Here is a 20,320-nt window from a genome sequence, read left to right on the forward strand (position 1 = left end):
CTAAATTGCGCAGTAGAAATAAAACACAAACTTCGGAGTATTGGCGAAAATATTTCTCACTGAAATAATACTAGTCTGGCAGTGATAAATCTCCAGTAAAAGAAAAGAAAAGCAACAGACCGAGAAAAATGTTCTGTCTTTGAGGATAGGTTTTTTAAGACGATCCCAAAAAATTCCCCTATATTAAAGTAAGATTGTTTAACCTTGATCGACATCAAATACAATTGCAACGTCAGTACCGGACAAAAGTACTGACCAAAAAATAACCTTACAAAAGCCTTTCAATTATTTTCTTTTTCCTTTTTTAACAGAAAAGTTTTGGATAAAACTTAAACTTCACGTTGTATTTATCCTCATACTTAGCGAAACACTTGGCCGCGTCAGCGTCACATTTGCACAGCCCGTAGAGACACTCTCCATCTTGCTTGTAATGAGAAGCCGGTTCTGAAAAGTAAAAGATATATTTGTAGTAATTGCGAAGAAGAGCGAGTTTCTTGCGTATGGGAGGGGAATAGGGAAGATTTCACTGCATGGTCATTCACGTGATTTACTGAGGTTTAAAAATAGATCCCATTCCACGCCGCTCGGGATTTCCCGTGTTGGTCCATTTTTGGCCATATAGTTAATCGCATGATCGCAGCTTTACTTACCACAAACTGTGCATTCTTTGAATGAATAAGGCCTTGCGTAGATTGTAAGAGGCAACTGCTGATCGATAACGCCACAAGCGCCAGACAGCCGAAGACTTTTGTAGCAATTATCGTGATCTCGACAGCAACTGTACGAAGAAAAAAACTCGATGATAACTAATAGTCAAGACCTCTTTCACGACTCCCGCCATCTTTGCGGGGATCAAGGGGCAAACAAGTGGTAAATTTGGCAACACGAATAATCGCTGTCGATTTAAAACAAAAAAAACGAGAAGACAAATAGTCATACAAAATACACAGTTCGAGTTTCGACAATAAGTACGTCATTATTGCTCGCTGTGAGGACATCTGCGGTCGCTCCTGAGCCCAAAAAGATAACATTCTTGATCACTTCCACCTGTCCACCGATAATGGGCTATTATCGTAGATGAAAAGTTCTTCATTTTCTGTCGTCTATAATAAACAACCTTTACCGCGATTTCTTGCATTGGCAAATTTATTCACTTTCTTGCCCCCTTTTATCCCACATTGCAACAGCGGTAATGATTTCCCCTTATTTCGACGACAATATTGCATGGCATTAGTTTTTTTCGCGCCAACAACTTCCCAATAATTTCCATGATATATGCTCTTTTATCCGCTAATAAGTTTGCTTCTTAAACCCATTGTTTTTTTTAAAGGTTTTTGTTGCCGTCGCTTCGATGAATCTTAAAAAAGTCCCTATTGCTCTGCAAAGTCGCGAAGTTTCACAGAAGTGGGGGACGGACTTGCCCCTCGCCACATAAACATCTGTACAATTGTGCGACTTTGCAAAGCTGTATTATCGTTAGTTTTCAACAAATCACTTTCAAACTTTGCTAACTTTAGTCATTTTAGGCGTTCTATTCAGCCGTGTTGACGAGTTTTTTGCTTAATTGGTCACAGTTGAAAGTTGAAAAAATCGTGGAAGGAGTCTATGGCCGCGAGAACGTTTTCGATGGCTTAAATTGAAATCAGGCAACTACTCTAGTATGGCAGGAGCCTATACTAGACTCCTGAGCACAGGTGCTGACTGAGCTTCGATAAATAGGTTTTCAAAACCGTGTTATTGTAGATAGGGTCTTAGTCGTTGTTTGATTACCTGTCAACTTCATCAAGAGGTTTGCCTTTTCCTCCGAGACCACACCAGCAGCCATAATTATTAAAGTCAAATGGATTTCTACTAGCCTTGCATTTGATCATTACAAAAAACTCAATCAGTCCTCTTTTTCTTGACAACAATCCTACAAAAAAAGAGGCACTGTCTTTCAGAATGATCAAAGCTGGAACCGGCAGAAGGGGTCATTCTGTGCATAGGCATGTGTCACAGGGGAAAGAAGTGCAGCAAACCGGCGTGTCCCAAAATACTGTGTTCATGTGGTCCAAGCGATAATAAGTAAGTGCCTCTCATGCATGAGAGGCTACTGGGGTGAAAAGAGGATCATCCCCAAAAATTGAGCAATCGCCGTACCCGACAATCAGTGATACCGGCATAAATCAGGCCTAACTTAACGGGCACGTGAGGCGAGGACAAAATGAAAACAAAAGTTTTCGACAAAATCTTTTTATGATGTTTTTTTTTTCTGAATCACTACTAAGTATCTTTTTTACTAATGTTTTAGAACAGCAAAAAACTAAATATTTAAAACATACGGCAAAGAGTCGTAGATAAAGTCTCAGAATGAAACACACCCGCCTCCCGCTCTCCGTCCCCCGCTCGCAGCTCCCTGCCCCCCGCTCCCAGCCCCCCGCCCCCCACTCCCTCCTAACACCACCATAGCCAACACTAGCTATCACGTGAGGTCTTTCTCAATTACACTTCTTGAAGGCAATTGAAATCCCCTCCTATATTTCTTTGTCTCCGCTTTGTTCAATTGTTAAGAAGCTGACATGCTTACCGTTTGCACTTTGTTGAACGTCTTTGAGAACCTTGCCCTGAAAAAATAAACAAGCGTTCTCACATTAAAGAAGTTGGTGGAATTATCTCGTTCTCAGCCTCCCCTCGTTCCTATAATGGAGGCTTAAAATCCTTGGGACAATTATTGAAAACCTTTCTTCGACAGCGGTAACATATTAAATATGCAAATGTAGCATAATATCTACTTTTGCAATAGTTCGGATGCCCCTAATGGCCCTCCCCTCCCCTCCCCTTCCCCCAAACAATGTTGGGATAAACAAACACTTTTCAGGACAGGGTAAAGTGGAAAGGGTGCTCAAAATACAACACCGCTTGGGGGTGAGGAGGGAGGAGAGTCAGTTTAAGCCGCATCGTGCCAAGTGTCCCAAGAATTTTGTCAGCCATTGTAGGCTTTCCTCTCCTTATTGATTTCCAAGAACTAAAGAAACCCTCACAACAATGCTGTCAGTTTCCCCGTTTTAAATACAAGAGGGTGAATACACCAGAGGTTAATCCATCAGGCCCTATCAAATTCGTTTTCCCTCTTAAGCCATTTTTACATCTCTTCTGAGAAGTGAGAACGCTGATTCCCAACAGGTTAGTTAAATAGCCAAGTCACGTTTTTTACCCGTCAACAGCTGAGCAGATTCTCTCGCCATTTCAGTCTTCGCGTTATTCGTGAACTGACCGTCAAGCAAAATGGAGGAACAAGTGGGAAAAGCCAGCGCTTGCACATGTTTAAAAGTAAACAAACAGAATGCGTCAAGAAAACTACGATTGAAATGAGATCGAAAAGTTCATATAGACTTGCCGAAAGCGATCAACAGATATTTAAGTCTTTGTCCACCTCACGCGTTGTGTCTTCAGCTATCTCGTGTTTCTTTGTAGTTAGCAGCTGTTTATAGATAGCACTGGTCTTTAATAGTTCAACATTTTTCCCTTAAAAATCAAAGCGATGACAATTTCCTCAGCCAGGGCGATCAAGCAAAACAATTCGGCTTACGTCACGGTGTTATGAGCGCACGAAACTTGATGATTTTGTCACCGTTGGATGCGCTTCCTCAACAGCCCACAAAATGAATCTAAACTTGTTTTCTTTTGCTATGACGCGGGGTTTTAATGTTGAAAAGATTTCGACTCGGATCAGGTTTAAAACTTATAATTCCTATTCTCATTTCGAATTCAGTATTATTTTGGAATTTCCTTCCTACAAATCTTTCACGTGTCGCGAGGTAAGGTGTTGATCATTTCCGCGGGAAAATCGGCACCGTCCAAATATAACATAAGAGGGACAACTATGGGGATCAGGGACCTATATGGGGATTAACTCTGTCCTTTCATTCTCTCTTGATACGATGCAAAGTAAGTCAGAATACCAAAATAAAAGTTAATTTGGCGTATTGTTATTAACCGTATAATAACTAAATAGATAGGCGCCTTTAACTGTCATAAATTAAATAATAATAATAATAATAATAATAATAATAATAATAATAATGTGTGGATGATTTGCAACCAACGCCAGGAAACAGTGGACCACCACGTCTCAGGATGTCCTGAACGTTTCAAAACAAAGTACGAACAAAGACATAATAAGGCAGCAGCATACCTCCAATGGGCAATATGCCAGCACTATGACATCAAAGTGCACGATAAATATTACGAACATGAGCCATCGACTGAGTAACTCAAAACAACGCAGTGACTATACTCTGGGACATGCCAGTCCAGTCAGACAAAGTGATTAAGGTAAACAGGCCAGACATAGTAGTGACAGACAAGGAGAAGAGGACCTGCCTGCCCATTGATATATCTGTCCCCAATTTAAAACAAATACCTCTTTAAAAACAGAAGAAAAACTTTCCAAGTACAAGGATCTCGAAATACCGGAAATTGAGAAAACATGGAAACTAAAAACGACAACTCGGTCTCGGTGGTCATTGGTGCTCTCTCGCCTGTCAAGAATTAGCCTGTTCCAGGCTCCGAGATGATGGTGGAAAGTCGTTCAGTATAAAAAAATGCGAAAAACGCATTTTTCCCGCAGCCATCACTCCCTTTCCCAAGTCGCGCGCGTCTTATTTTCGCTTTGCTCGTTTTAATACTTCCCCACTATACTATCTGAGAGCCTGGCACAGGCTAGTCAAGAATGGGACTGAAAACTACATCAGCAAGATCCCAGGAAACATCAGAATAACAGAGCTTCCGAAGATTGTCCTCCTTGGGACTGCTCACATACTCAGGAAGTCACTATCCATCACTGTAATCCACGAGTCTTATGACTGCCCTGAGCTCATGGAATGAACTCGGCTCCATAAGAGGAAAGAGCACGAGTCCAAGAGAATTAATAATAATTATTATGATAATAATACATCAGTAATCATGGTAGTGGTACGGAAGGACGTGTTGAACAAAGTAAGCAAATGCACTTGACGCATCATTACTTTTCCGGTTAATTTTTCCCCAACCTCTCAAACATTCTTGTTGTATTGTTGATCGAGCTCGGTGGACATGTCGAGCTCGATGAACCTGTATCGAGCTCGATTCCCCACTTAAAGATAACTAATATGATGCTCTGCTTCTAATTTTTGAACATCTAATCTCTAACGACCAAGAATCCAGAACATACGTTCTGATTCAAACTTACAGAAATAATCAATTCGCATCATGCATAAGAACATCGCACCAACTACGCTTTACAACAACACAAACTTACCGATGTGCAATGAAGGGACAATATAAAGCCACTAAGCACAAGAAGGTGAATAAATCGAGTAATCATTTTTGCCGTTTTAAGAAGCCTGACTGACACCCAAGGAAATTTTTAAACAGTGCGTGCACACTCGTTAAGCATTTTTTTTAATATTTTCTTTATGAATTATTAAATGAGTTTGAGAACGAATATTGAAAGCTTCCAAACCCATTTATTAAATGACCTTGGTTACCACTTTGATACATTTAGATTAAACGAAACAAAGATCACTACCTCCAATGAATTAGCACTTCATCCAAAAATTCCATGCCATGACTTTCATAGTGTCCGATCACCCCTTTGAGCACAGGCGGGGTTGGATTTTCAGTTATATCAATAGTTATAGTTCACGTAATATGTTTAGAACGAGGGCGAGTGCTTCATCACTGGTTCCAAACACTAAGAAACAGATGAAAGCACGAGGTCGTAGGCCGAGTGCTTTCACCTTTTTATTCGACGTGTTTGGAACCCGTGATGAAGCACGAAGCCCGAGTTTTAGACATGTCCTCTAAAATGAAACAATAGAAAACTATGCAGTGACATGTTTCCCCCCGGGGGGGGCACTTGGGTATTTTTTGGATGGGTATGTGCCGCCCAGGACTCCAAATTGGCGCCCCGTTCTAAAAAAAAATTCCCCTAAAATTGATACCCCGTTCTAGAAATGGTCCAATTTTTTATACTCCGTTCTAGAAAGTTTGTAAATTGAAATAGCCCTGTTTTTTAAAAAAAAAAAGATATTTCTTTATTTGTTCGACTTATACATCAAATAAATGCTTCTTCATAATCAGAAACAATTTTAAGCAGAAGATAACCCCGTGATCCACAATTTTTTATACCCCGTTCTAGAAAACGCCTCTGAAATGGATACCCCGTTCTAAATCAGGAGCTTCAAAATCACGACCCCGTCGGGCGGCACATACCCGTATAGGTAATGTATGGGAGTACCCCCCCGCCCCCCGCCCGGGTGTTTTCCCTTGTATTGCTTTGTTTCCATGAGTTCGTTGTTTATAAGTAAAACATTTCATTAAAAAGCAAGTGTTTGATGTCAGACGAAAAAATATGTTTCATCTGAGATGAAAACCTAGTGGTTTTTTGTATCTGGTGTTTTATTAGAAATCAAAATTCATCCACATAACCTAAATGGTCGTCCTTTATTGGCTTTTGACAGCATGAATAATTAATAAGTTTTAGAATTAAATATGAATCACCTGATAAGACATTTACTGAGGCATTTCATAGCCTTATCGTACACAGACCATTCAATTTGGCCCGCTAATATGCGATAAATGTCACATTACGTGGGTTGTACCACACGAAGCTGTATTAGGCCCCTTCAGTTAAGCCGTGATGTCATTGGTCATCTCTCAGTTAAGCGGTAATGTTATTAGTCGTCTCTCAGTTTAGCCGTCACGTAATTGGTCGTTTGTCAGCCAGTACGTCGCGATGTTATTGGTCCGGTCGGTCAGTTTAGCCGTGATGTTATTGGTCATCGATCTCTCAGTTAAAACGTGATGTTATTGGTCGTCTGTCAGTTAAGCGTTTACAAACTCCACTGAATTGGAGTTAACAGTTACCGGCACCTTACAAACGACGTATTGACGCACTCAAGCAAAACTAACTACCAGAGAATGATTTGACAACCAACAGTTTGAATAACAATAAACGACCGTATAACTCTGACAAAACACGGATCAAAACGCACCAATCACATTTAGTGTCTTCACAGCCAATAACATCACGGCTAATAACTCAGTGACAGCGAGAGATGACCAAGGGCATCGTCACTTAAAGAAGTCGAAAGAAGGATTTGTAGTCACACGTGGGAATCATCGTGACGCGCCCTGGTCTGGTCTGCGCATGATTTTAATTTCCTTCCCGAATTTAAGGTTGGCGGCTGGCACATCAGAATTAATTAATTTTATTGCTGGAAACCCTCATTTTCTGTGCATTTCAAAATTCAGAGGAAAGAAAGAACTGGCTTGTATTTGGCAGGTTTTGTTTACATGCCAAAAGTCTAATAAAATAAGGAGATAACAGACCTGCCAGAGTCAAGAAAATGTGACATTAAAAACTAGACATTTTCTGGTTAGATGATTAATATTGAAAATTGAGACTAAGGGGATCGAAAAATATATTTATAAATGCGCATCTGAGAAGCCAAGTTATTATCCTTTTTTTGTTTTTGTTTTTCTACTCTAAAGGACGGCTGGCATTTTGTCAAGAAAAATGGTTCATTTAAACCGACTAGCAATCTAAATGTCATAAAATGTAAATGCTGTCATTCTTCCGAAAACGATTTGACAATAAAGTTATTTTCGAAACGAAAACCTGCTTGGTCAGTGGATACAGCGAAAATAAATAGTTCCTCCGATCTAATTCAATTAATTCACCACATGAAAATTTGTGTTTTGTAGTTTTTATCCATTTTTTAATCTTTTCTTCAATTGTATCCTTCAACAAAGATAACCAAATGAATTATAATGGCACAGGACAAAGGAAGCCATCATACGTTTCAACGAAAGGCCGGCAGATTGTGGTATAAAAGGTGCAATTTTTTTACATCAAGAGTGCTACTCTGATCCGAGCAATAATCGACTTCATCCGTCGTTTGAAACAGCTTCTCTTGGAAGAGAAAAGATATTAATTCGAAGGCCAAGGATTGTACGTGGATTGTATCTTGGCAAAGAACCATTGGAATATCAAAAAATCCCAACTTCGTTTAGATTTAGCTTCCAACAAGGATATAATGATATCACGGACCAAGAACAAGACAAGGCCAAAAATTTCAAGGGAAGAATAATTTACTCACAAAGCATGACTGTAACGCTCTGCAGTTTACAAACAAAGCAGGTGAATTGTGGACAGTTTAAGCGTGACAGAGTTGTGTGGAAAAGCGATGCTGTTCGACCTACTAATAATTCGGGCACGGATCAAAACTGGTGGAAGAAAGAGCTCCCGTTGTCATGCACTACGAAGGCGAAGCAGGATGCAGACAAGTTAAGGTTGAATGCTAAAATTTCACGACAGTTACAAGAGAAAAATCTCGTACAAACTGACGAGGAAGAAGCGCTTAGAGGCGAATATCAAAAGAGGACGAAGCAAAGTGTGAAGTGCCGTGATACAAGATCCTATCAAGTTCAAGAAATTGACAGTTACTTCTCAAGAAAGACTCCAGTAGAATTCTATTTGGAAAATTTCATTTTCAAACAAAGTGACTATGACATTTGGTCTAGATCGAACGAAAAACAAAATTAGGAAGAAAACTTAAGTCACTGTTCAGCTTCCATAACTGTGTCACAGTGCTGTTAATCAAGGCTAGTGTTTTTGTTCTTGTCGTTGTGCGGAAAAAGAACTAACTGATGTTTATGACCTATAAAATAGAATGGTATATGCAGCTTTTTAAATGGAGCCATAGTGTCTCGGTTTAAGACAATTCTTTTTTCCCATTTTGGCACCCAGTTGAATTAAGACCCCTTATTTTGTAACCCTGTTTCAGAGGGCAACCCAAATTTCACCCCTTGTTTAATACTATAAAAAATGTTGTTCTTTCGAGTAACTAGAGAACCAGGAAAAATCTGAATAGATAAAAAATATGTAATACTTTTAATTTTCGTAAGTATAAGCGATATCTATTAAAATATACTGGCGCGGGCGCACTAACACCACTATGCCACAGTCTGCTATTAAGCTACGTTCCTTAACTTAATTTCACACTGTTGGAGAGGCTAAAGTAGTGAGTAGGTAAACCCCGTTTAAGACAAACGACCCTCGAAACCATACCCTGTACAGCCGCAGACTCCTGTTTAGTCTAAGTAAGGAAGCCGAGCGTCCACAGCCCCACTTTTCGTCAATTTTTCAGTTTTAGCATCGACTTAGGGCCAAATACAAAAATAAAATGCACAAGTTTCAAAAAAAAGGAATTATTAGGGGCGAGGCCTTAGCCGAGATGCCATAATTTTGGTACAAATTTCAAAACATTAATATGTGGCTTGAAACATTACTGGGAAACCTTGCGGTTAGAACGTGAATAGACTAAATCATCAAACGATTCTATTTCGCTTTCAGAGAAGACACCTGTCTCTTGGTTATTTTCAGTTCAGTCAAAACAGTATTTATAGACTTGTTATGTAAATTTTCATCTTCAATCAACAACATTTGTTCAATCGCAGATGTATCTGATGTATTTCTTTTCGAAGGATTGCAAAATGCAAATTTCTACCAGAATCTCCCTGAGATTCAGTTAATTGAAAACAACAATAACTATCCACTTTATCTTGTGCGTCTGGCCTGAAAAAGATCCAAAAATCAATTCACTTCCGCCTCAGGCAGTGATGCCGGGAAGTTGCTGCACATATGTTTTTCCTCTCGTTTTTTTTTTCTTTTTCTCTGCTTTATTTTAATACAAAAAGATATGGAAAACTTGACTGAATTTTTGTACTTCCGGGTGGTATGCGTTTCTGCTTTCGCGACCATTTGTTGTAGTCGCTTGGTTCATAAGCGATCGCTCCAAGGGCTAAATGGATCTGACCAGTGTTTTTGTCCACCACAGTGGGTAGTTTAACTGTCGAGTTAAGATGATGTTTTTGTTTTCCTCTGCTTTTCAAAAAACAGGTATTAAGCGGCAAAAGAAATTGATTGTTTATATGTAAGCAATTTGCCGAGTTTGGCGAGTTTTGATCCATTTTTCCTGCGGATGAATTATCCATAGTCGCCAAAGCCGTCCCTGTTTGATTTTTTGTTTTCTTCTGTATTTGAGGTAGATGTTCTTGGTTACCAGGATTCCATAAATCGTTTCCTTTGGCATAAAATATTCTCCTCAAATAACGTTTTCCGGTAGGTTTTTCGTCTTTTTTGCAATTGAGTGTCAGGACACTAGGAAGATTGTTCTCCTCGCTTTCCCCATCAGCCTGTTCAACAACCGGTCCTTTTGCAGAGTCCTCATTACCTGGTTCACTTGGCATTGAATCTGAGCTGCTGCGGGGCAGTGGTTTCATTTCGTATAAACACTCCATAATACAATCCTCCTGATTGTCACCGGTTTCGGCTCTCGTCAATTTTTTTTCTGCCCATCTGTCTTCTTTACAGCCACAGATGCCACTTTTACTGCCTTCATCTAATTCGAATGGACGCAAACAAGGCTTTCGTTTGTGGTCGTTAGAAGTTTGTTTCAAATCGTTAACTCCTAACGCCTTTAAATAGCAGTGGGGATGAGTTGAACGACATTTTTGCCAGTCTGTACCTGCAAGTCCCTTAGTCCTTAGAGTATTGATGGAACTTTTCTTGTTTCCATTGACGCCTCGCAGAGAGTCGTTCAAATCCAATACTCTGACGTTGTTGTTACGTTCAGAAGCGTTGGGATGAATCTCTTTCCAGCTGAAGGTAATTGCCTTCGTGCGCGAAAATATAATATTTTTCGCCGATAATGAATTCTTTTCACCTGTCTGTTCGATTTGATGATGCGCTGTTTCTTTTTGTAGTCCATTTTCAGCTATAACGTACATGCTAGCTTTTCCAAAATCCAGTAAGCTTTTGCTATGTGCATTTCTTTCGCTCATGTTCCCTTTCCGTGCGGCTTTGTGTTATTTTCTGTAGAGTTTTTACTCTTTTAATCCAAAGTAAATGAACCAGATACTTATGCTCACTATGGTCTTTCGCTTGATATCCTTGTTTTCTGATTTAGGGATTTCGTATTCGTCGCTTGTACATGACAAATAAAGTCTTCCTTGCGGAGGCCTTTGTTAAGTTAATGAAAGTAATCAAAATGGCCCGCTTTGATGTTTCTAGGAAATGACGAAGTCGGTTGAAAACAATGGCAACATTATCCTGCTAAACTAAACACAAAAATGACCAGTTTCTTACGCGAAATAACCAAGTCACTTTCAGTTGTTTGATCAAATATTTGACTTAAACCGACTGTTAAATATTCATAGCTGACAAATGTACACAGATACCGTGGAAGCAGAAGGCAAATTAAAAGTACATTTATTTTCTTCGCTTCACAAGGCACCCTTTGTTTCTCCTTCACTAGCAGAACAAAAGATAATTAACAGTTCTTGTATCTGAACAGTTCACAAAGAAAAATCGAATCACACTTTCAATTGCCTGTAAAATGCTTGTAATAATGAGCGGTGGACCGAAAAAGAGCTCATTAGCTTACCTTTAAAAAGAAATTATTGTGCCGTTGATAATGTGTTGAAATCATCGCTGTAAATTTTCAAAGGCGGACCTAAACTCGGAGATAATAGCTCTGTTAGGACAGAGCTATAATCACTTTATGGACCAACCGAGCAAAACTAATCTGCTAACCTTGTTTGCTTGTTATTTTATATAGCCCATCTGTCATTTTAGTATTTCTTACTTAGAATTTACCATTTGAAGTATATCTTAAATGGTCTGAATATCCCAACGAAAGAGTCGTAATAATAAATTAAAATAATGACAATCTCTGTATGTGCAGTTTAGAAAGCGGGAGACCAAATGGAACTGAACGGCTGGAAAGTAAACACAAGGTCGCCAGCTTCGTTCCCACGGTGAGCTGACCTCGAAACAAGCTGAAACCCTTTAAGCCCCGATATCCACATACAAATTCTCCAAACAGATTTCTATACATTTCCTTAAAGATCTTTAAAGAATTAGTTGAGAGAATTTGAAATACTGATTCAGTACATTCGCTCTTTGGTGATCATTTTAATAAATTTCTTGCTTCTAAACTGATCACATTTGTTTAATAATGCATCAAAAAAGCATTTTTTTTAGGTCAAGAATGAAACAGACTTTATTAACAAAAAAAATTGTAATAGCTTCATTTTTGTATGCATTCAGCCAAGGAATAGCCCAGACCCCTTCCTTTTAATGTCCACCGTGCCCTGGCACGAAGCAAACAGGGATCTGGGTATGCTTCATGACGTAATCACTGACTCCTCCTAGAAGCGTTCGCCGCAGTGTTGAGAGCCCGCGGCCTCCCATTACGATAAAACTGACTTTTTCTTCTTCAGCAATTCTGTGGATAGTCTCTCCGGCCTTACCGAACTCCACCTTGATTTTTGCCTTCAGCTGAAAAAAAAAGCGCATAATAATGAGAAATCAGTATCAACGCCAACTAACGTGTAATATGACTATTGACATTAAATTACTGAGAACTTTAGAGATGACTCCCGGTACAGTCAAAGCAAAACTCCATAACAATAGATATGATAAGAAGCTCTGCGACAATGAGCAAACCATTTTGCTATATTTAAAGCATGTCGAAGTCTAGTTACCGATTGTTGCGCTAAAATTCGTAGGTGCGAATCGTCCGCGTATAACCTTAAGGCCGCTTTCAACTTGTGTCTCTCTCCTCCGCAGCGGCCTCTTCGTGTCGTAGAGAGGCTGGGTAGAGGGAAAAAAAGAAAGCGCGCGGGAGACGATAGGAAGGGGAAAGGGTCGCACGAAAAGGGAAATCTGTTGAAGCATATCTGCCATTTGGTAAACATTGAAGAGGGTGCGACTTAGCTCCAGTGTTCCTCGGAAACCCGGCGCCATCTTGAATGCATTATATGACAGAGGCCCTATCGTCCCCCGCGTGCAGAGCTATTTTTAGGGACGTTAAGATCTGAGGACGACGACGGTGGCGAAAACGTCGCCTAAAAAGTGAGCTCGCGTTCTTTCAATCTTCATCGCTATCATTGCAACTCACTTATTTTGTCAAATATTGGCGAATTCTCTTGGAGTTGAATTCCTAAGAGCAATTTTCAAGTTCAAAAAAAGAGAGAAAATTTTGTCGTCGTTTGTTTACTTTCGCCATAAAACGTGAATTTAGGAAGTTTCACGTCGCAGTCGTGCAGTGCTGGCAAAGAAATGTACAAAAAGGCGTGGTGCACGTGCAAAATTCTTGTTTTGCTTATCAAACCTATTGCTTTTCTGAAGTTCTCGTTGCCGTCGCCGTCGTGGGATCTTAAGGTCCCTTTTATTGGATACCCAGCGGGGACCTCTGTGAGGAGAGAGAACTGGTGATTAGATGAACTGTTTAAAAGTATGTTCTTAATGATAACAGTCAATGTTCTCACCCTTTTTTGCTCGCATTTTGTCTTGTACTTTTCAATAACCCTGTCCTTTTTTTCTTCATGTTCCCTCAAAGTTTGTTTCCACTCCTCCGAATGCTGGGAATCTGCAAGAATAGCGATTGTTTTTCTAAAAACATTAAACTCGTGTTTGCTATATGGAAGCATAACCAAAGTACCTTTCCTCTCCCCATTGGCCAGGAAACTTTTCACGTGAATTACTTGCACCCTCCAAATGTGAAACTGGGATACACAGTTTGTGATGTTCATAATTACGGGTTAAATTTTGCAAAATACAATAATTTGTTCATTTATTTTAAGAAAATGCAAACGAGTATTCGAAGCATAGGGAAGACAAACAGTGACCGTTGTCTACCTGACTCTCCTTGTGATCAATTTTCATACCTGTTTAAAGTCTGCCTCTTAGTTACTAGTTAAAGCCGCCTCTATAATTTATATTTAACAAGCTTCAGTGACACGATAATGAGGACTACCTCTTGAGGCATAACTATCAGTTTTTGAATGTTTGTCATAAGTGACAGAGGTCAAGTTCGTCTTTTTAAAGTTTTTTGTAGCGAATTAATTTTTTATCGCACTCGTTTTTCCAAAGTTTATCTGATTAATAAAGTATGATTTGATTAATAAAGTAAATTCAAAGTATTCAAATTTTCCTAGTTGTCCATGCCTTAAGGTAAATTATGTTACCGCTATCGTTAAGAGGCGCAAACAAAGTGACAGTAGCCTGCGTTCAGACGTCTCTTACTTCTTTAGCTTGTTGCATGAAATACGAAATAGGAGACGTCTGCACGCAGGCTCAAGTGAGAAGTGAAAACTTACGTAGCAAAGCGGGTGGATCCAGCTTCTCGTGACAATAGAGCACGATCAACGAGTTGCCATCTTTATGAACATGACTTAAATACCCTGAAAAAAAATTAACACAAGCACTTAATATAAATAAGCATCTAATAAATCTTGGGAGGACTCTATGTGAAAGGGGTGGAGATTTTCGTCGGATCGTTGGAATTAAAGCCCTAAAGAAGAGAACTCTGTCCGTCATTGAAAAAACCCCGTCATTGGGCTGCTTTTGCTTGTTCCCGGAGTTCAGAAAGTAGCGCAAAATGCAGCCGAATGGGGAGAGAAAAAATGCTGAAGAAAGGCCTCAGGGGGAGGGGGGACAGAGAGTACGGCCTTTCTTTTGACCCCTCTCACCCTTTCCTTCTCAGTGTTTTTTCCTGCTCACGTCTCTTTGGGCGGTCCCCACTATCTGAGCACGAAGGCTCTAAACTTTCCTTTTAGCTCGTACGTAGTGATATGGTGAAAATATCAGAATTTCCAAATAACGACAGTTTCTAAGGTGAATAGATGGTGAACACAAAAACCGACCCAATTTTACGCCAGTTTTTCAATTCGGCATTTTCTTTGGAGGGAAAGATCAGCCCCATAAATCAAAGCGTGTAAATTCGCCATCGAGGAATCAAACTGTGTAAACAGGCCATTAGCGCGCAATCCGGCTACTAGAGATTTAGAATGACCAGTCTAGCGTGCTCTGACTAGTACCAATTTGACAGGCGGAACATAGATATACATACAGCGGAACACTGTAAGAATTTAAAAGACGCGTGATTGTGATGTGCAACTTTTTCTTTGACAATGAGAAAAATGAAAAATAAGCTGAGGAGAATTTGTTTTTTCTGCTTTATCTTTTTATCATTATTTTATCTGTTTTTTTTTTAAAATTGATTTCTGGTCCGTTCGTTCTAGCATTAACAAAAGAAACAAAAAATTCAAAATTGAAGGCCACAAAGTTTAAACACCTGATACAGTCGCAAGGCTCGATATATATATATATATATATATGTATTTTAATTTTTTTAGAGATCATAGAGTCTGTCTGGTTCTAACAACCTCCTAAATGACTGAGTGGGCGGATTAAGCACTTTTGTGATCTTTTTCTTATTTAAATATTTATTACTCAAGAAACCTCGGTTGGAAAAATTACCGCAAGCAAGAGTAAATTTCCCTACATCGGATCAAAACACAGGCCGGCGGCAAAAGACTTTGCCCCTCAAAATGTTTTAATAAAGAAATATTCAATTTTCTCTTAACTGGCACAGTTTGGAAAAAGTCTTTCAGCTAGAAGTTATCGATGTTGTAAGTAAAGCATTAAAGCATATTAAGGGGATTTTCGAGCATTTTCCAGTAAAAATAATACACGCACTGTTTCAATCTTGCCACGAAATTCTGAGAGATATTATATGATAACGCTGTTTGAAACAATGCACACTAGATTTACGAATACGGACACTTAAAGTTTAATCAGTTTAATTGCATCAATTCTGGTAATAAAAAATTCGCCTTTTTAAACTCAGTCCCGCTTGCGGCAATTCCTATTTCGCTGTTTTCGTTGTTGCAGTAAAACTTTTACATGAGAACATGAATCTGCGCTTTATACCGAGTTAATAATCGTGAAAAAGACATCGTACACGGATCAGGGCTGGACGCAGCGTCGAGATTACCTCCTATGTAAAATAATTTACTTGAAATATTCCTGGGGCCGGTTGCTCGAAGCCTGGTTAGCGCTAACCGTTGGTTAAGAGGTATCAAAATGTATAGGTTTCCATGGTATTTAACGCTGGTTAGCACTAACCATGCTTCGAGCAACCCGGGCCTGTAAGTTAGACGACGATTGTTACTTAACCGGCAACATACGAGTAAGCCGATACATGTATTTATTTACATTTTTTTTTTTCATTTTATGCTTCCGTGTTTTAAACACCCTCCAACTGTATTACTAAATAAAATGTATTGTACTTTGGTCATATTAAGTCGTTGAAGCAATTCTCAGCTAAGTTCTTGCTTCGAAAAAACTGTTACAAGAGTTTAATCAGAAGACATTAATTTTGGCGTGTTTTATTAAATGTAGCTCCTGTTTTAAGCCCATAAATGCTAGAAATTACATCGAAATTTTCAAAATTATCCAATTTATATGCTCACGATCGCTCAATTTCAACCCTTTCCGAAAACAGCAAGGATCTATAATTTCTTCAAATGTAAACTACTTCTGATGTCATATGACTGAGAAGAACGTGTCTTTCCGTCCATCGTCAACAAGTATTTTGATGACAAGAACGATATGTATCTTGATCAGGAGTTTGGCGGCAGAGAATAGGCAGCAAAAGATATAAACCCTTTCAGAACCACTCTAATACTACTCTGTTTTGTCCGAACTGTTTTTTAAAGTAATCTTAAATCGGAACGAAACACTTGAAAGAGTTCCGCTGATGACGATAAATTTCGATTTCAGTATAGTGTGGGGCTGTGTTAGTATGAGGTGTGTTGCTATGTATATATATCACAAAAATATATCCTTTTCCATGGTCCGTGTGTAAACGCCTTAAACATTTTTTTTTTAGATTTAATCACAAAATTATTTTAAGGAAACGATTCATTTCTACTCACACTCAAAGGCTCGCTCACTGTGATCACATTCATCCACCGCAACTAAAACAAGATCCGAAGTATCCGCCATCCTTTCAGTTTACCGCTTTCTCTGCCTCGCTGAGCACTTTTTCTCCTTCCTGGGCTATATGGCAGACAGACTAAGCGATCATTTCACTCTATAAACCAAGTGCACGACTACAAACCGTCGGTCGCATCAACCAGCGCGGTTTTCGTTGGCGCGTGCTGGTTAGCGCGTTGCGTGAAACCCAGTCGATGAAGCGCGCAGGTGCGAAACAATCTTTATTATTACCGCCACCTTTGTTTTTATAATGTTTTGTCATTATGAATTTGTAATTATGACATTATGGTGGGCGTTTCTGCTAGCGATGTATGAGGGTTTCTAAGAGCTACAATTTCATTCATTTCACGTTTTGGCCATACAGTCGTCACGGTACGAACAACGGTCTTGATTCAATCGGCCTGTGTACATTAAAATGATATTGTTTGCTTTTGAATATGAACAGTATATTTTTATATCTCTCTTTTTTTATCTCTCTGTTACGGTAGGATAAGGCAGTCACAGCAGAAAAGCCGCGTGATGATATTCTAACTTATGTGAACGGCGTAATTAAAAACATATATTTGTACCTACTGTCAAGTAGAACAAAGAAAGGAACTCGCTCGACAATGAACTTGTTTTCACAATGCCATATCCTGTTTCAATAAACGGTGAATATTGATTACGTGAAAATCGGCACGATTTGATTCGCCCTAACACGCACCTTCTGCTGCTTGCTGCTCTCTGCGGCTATTATTAACAGACCATGATATTAACGAATTTAATAACCAGCAAGATGAACTTTCAAACCGCAGTTTGAGCGAAACTGACAAGTTTTCTGTCTACTGTGGAAAGGTGGAACTGAATAATCAGTAATTTCAAATCGGAGTCTTCCCCAGGCCGACGAATTTTTTCAAATTCTTTCAAAAACATACCCTTCAAATAATTTACTTCCTTGCAAGTAACTGAATTCGTTGCCTTCTTGACAAGCGTCAACTTCAGCATGTCTAAATACTCACAGAGGCCTATAATATTTTAATAAGAATTCGGACGCTAACATTTCTTTATTCGACTGTAAACTTCCCTTATCAATGATGTTAAGTGGGTATTGAATTTTTCAGACAGTGCTAATTGCTCTTTGCAAAATAAACTCTCCTCGTTAAATTTTCATACATGGAAGAACTAAAATGATGGCCGCTCACGAACACAAACTGACATGGTCGACCAGCTCAATGTTCTCTATCTTTTCTATTACTATTCAGTAATTTCAATAGACCTTTTTACCGATACGGCGGCCATATTGAATTAATTCGATTTAGGGAGTATTATAGGATGCCCAGGGGACATGAGCACATTTCGTTTGTATTTTCGGGCGCTTTTCGGGACATTTTTTCTTAAAGTTTTCTTAGAATAAGATTGTAATGGGAAAAAAGATCCTTGTGCCGTGTTTTTCTAGTTTAGTATTAGAAATATGGTCTTTCACTGTATATTTCTCGGGAAAAAAGGCGATCATTATTACATCCAAACACGGCACAAAGATCTTTTTGCCCTTAACGATATTATTCTAAGAAAACTTTACGAAAAAATGTCCCGAAAAGCGCTCGAAAATGCAAACGAAATGTGCTCATGCCCCCTGAGCATCCTATAATACTCCTTAAATCGAATGAATTCAAATAGCCGCCGTATCGGTAAAAAGGTCTATTTATTTATTTCTTTACTATTTTTTGGTTTTTTTGGTAATTTTTTAAATATAGTTCCCTCCATTTGCAATTATGATTCTTAGCAAAATCAGGTAAAGAAGCTTCAGTCTTCTTACATAAGATTTAAGGTGGCTCGATACAGTTTTTCAAGGCCAATACCTCCCAAGTTTGAGCATAAGCTACGTCGCCATAAACAAAGTTTTTGAAAAATTGCCCCCACTGTTGTATTAGATAAAGATGAAAATTTGTTATGATCAGGGTATTACTTCACGGGAGCTTTTTCCTCCAATAGCCGCCTCGATGTTCGTGAAGTTTAAGCGAAATCTGTAAGAGCGTTATCGAGATATTTTGGGATCAAGATTTTGTGGTTAGAAATACGTTAAAAAATGGATAATCTTGATGTTCGGCTGTTATCTGTAGAAGATGAAGCGCTTTTGACATGCAATTTCACCTGATAGTAGTTTCAATCTTTTTAAAAACGTGTGTGAAAGACCATGGAGATAGCTCCAGCCGATTGCTAGAAAGAAGGATTTGATTAGTATGTATCGAGGCGCTTTTGTTAGCGGTTTTTGAACATCTTGGTCTACTTTAACAAATTAGCGAATAATTTTTAAACCACGCGATAGATTTTTTTCAAAAAATAACTTTCTTGAGATTAACCTTCCTTTTATATGACTCTTTAGTTTCAAGATTATTGATATATTGTAAGGCAGTAAAATAAGGGCTACAATTCGCCAATATTTTGGCAGAAATTTTGTGTTTACAAATGTGAGCCTCTCATTATTCAGGGTATTGTCTCCAAGTTTCATATTTTCGCGCATAACAATAGCTAGCATTTTTGCATATGTCAAATGCATTGTTAGTTACTGTTGTTCACGTGAAAGTGAAACTTGGAGACAATGCCGCCTTGAAAAATGAGAGGCTTTCACTTGTAATAACGAAACTTCCGGTAAAAAAGTAACGAGTTGTAGCCCTTATTTTACTGCCTTACAATGTATCAATAATCTTGAAACTAAAAGGTCATATAAAAGAAAGGTTAATCACAAGAATCTTAAAACTATTTTCATGGCAAAAATGAGAGGAACTTCTCACAGTCTACACACACACGTAAAAAACACCTTTATTCTGCATGTTCAAATCTTACTTTAAAATAGTTATTTTGATCCTAGGTTCTCATACAGAAAGACCTCTCAGTTAACTTCAAGTCGAGTACTTTCTTCGCTCGCTTTTTGCTTTGCGTTATGTGGAAAATATTTAACCAGACTCAAAAAAATACACTCGTTGAAACCAGAAAAGAGGAAACGCCGCACTCATTTTTGTTTACTTTCGAGTAAAGTCACTTTTTTGATGATGCGAACGAGCGCGTGCAAAAGAATAAAATTACCGTCGTCACAATTTACCATAGCAACCAGTTCTTTGCCATGGAAACCGTTAGTTGCAAAAGGATTTGTCTTTTTATGCAGAGTGAAACTTTTTTTCAAAGCGTACTTGTTGGAAAAACTTACCAATAAATCAACAATGACGAAAGAAAACAATGTGGATCAAGAGGGGCGGTCGAACAAACGTCCTCGTTTAGCGGAAGCGAAAATCTCTACCTACTTCAAAAATGTTGTGGAATCGAGAAAGGGAAAGAGTCAGGCGGTTAAAAAGGTAAGCTGGATGACAAAAACAAAAAGTCCCTTAATTCTATATGGTCTATATAGTAAGTTTACATTATTGTACGAGGTATAGTCAACTTATAAAAGCTTCAAGAATGAAATAAAGTAGA

At 38.8% G+C, this 20,320-nt stretch overlaps 3 protein-coding genes across 3 annotated transcripts; all 3 read right to left on the reverse strand.

Annotated features, from left to right (window-relative positions):
- Window positions 1-304: 304 nt before the first annotated feature.
- On the reverse strand, window positions 305-5,401 carry LOC140934170 (phospholipase A2-like). The gene is made up of 5 exons (XM_073383844.1): window positions 5,279-5,401; window positions 2,567-2,603; window positions 1,771-1,912; window positions 651-778; window positions 305-444 (listed from the first exon to the last, which is right to left on the reverse strand). Exons 1-5 carry the CDS (start codon window positions 5,342-5,344, stop codon window positions 305-307), a joined length of 513 nt encoding a protein of 170 aa, XP_073239945.1. The 5' UTR covers window positions 5,345-5,401.
- Window positions 5,402-9,629: 4,228 nt separating this feature from the next.
- Window positions 9,630-11,135, reverse strand: LOC140934172 (uncharacterized). The gene has a single exon (XM_073383845.1). The coding sequence runs from the start codon at window positions 10,867-10,869 to the stop codon at window positions 9,706-9,708; it is 1,164 nt and encodes a 387-aa protein (XP_073239946.1). The 5' UTR covers window positions 10,870-11,135; the 3' UTR covers window positions 9,630-9,705.
- Window positions 11,136-11,279: 144 nt separating this feature from the next.
- LOC140935758 (universal stress protein Sll1388-like) lies at window positions 11,280-17,075 on the reverse strand. The gene is made up of 4 exons (XM_073385324.1): window positions 16,813-17,075; window positions 14,191-14,274; window positions 13,360-13,460; window positions 11,280-12,367 (listed from the first exon to the last, which is right to left on the reverse strand). The coding sequence occupies exons 1-4, from the start codon at window positions 16,880-16,882 to the stop codon at window positions 12,164-12,166; spliced, it is 459 nt and encodes a 152-aa protein (XP_073241425.1). The 5' UTR covers window positions 16,883-17,075; the 3' UTR covers window positions 11,280-12,163.
- Window positions 17,076-20,320: the final 3,245 nt, after the last annotated feature.

Source organism: Porites lutea, chromosome 4, assembly GCF_958299795.1.
Source record: "Porites lutea chromosome 4, jaPorLute2.1, whole genome shotgun sequence".
NCBI classification, from domain to species: Eukaryota; Metazoa; Cnidaria; class Anthozoa; order Scleractinia; family Poritidae; genus Porites; species Porites lutea.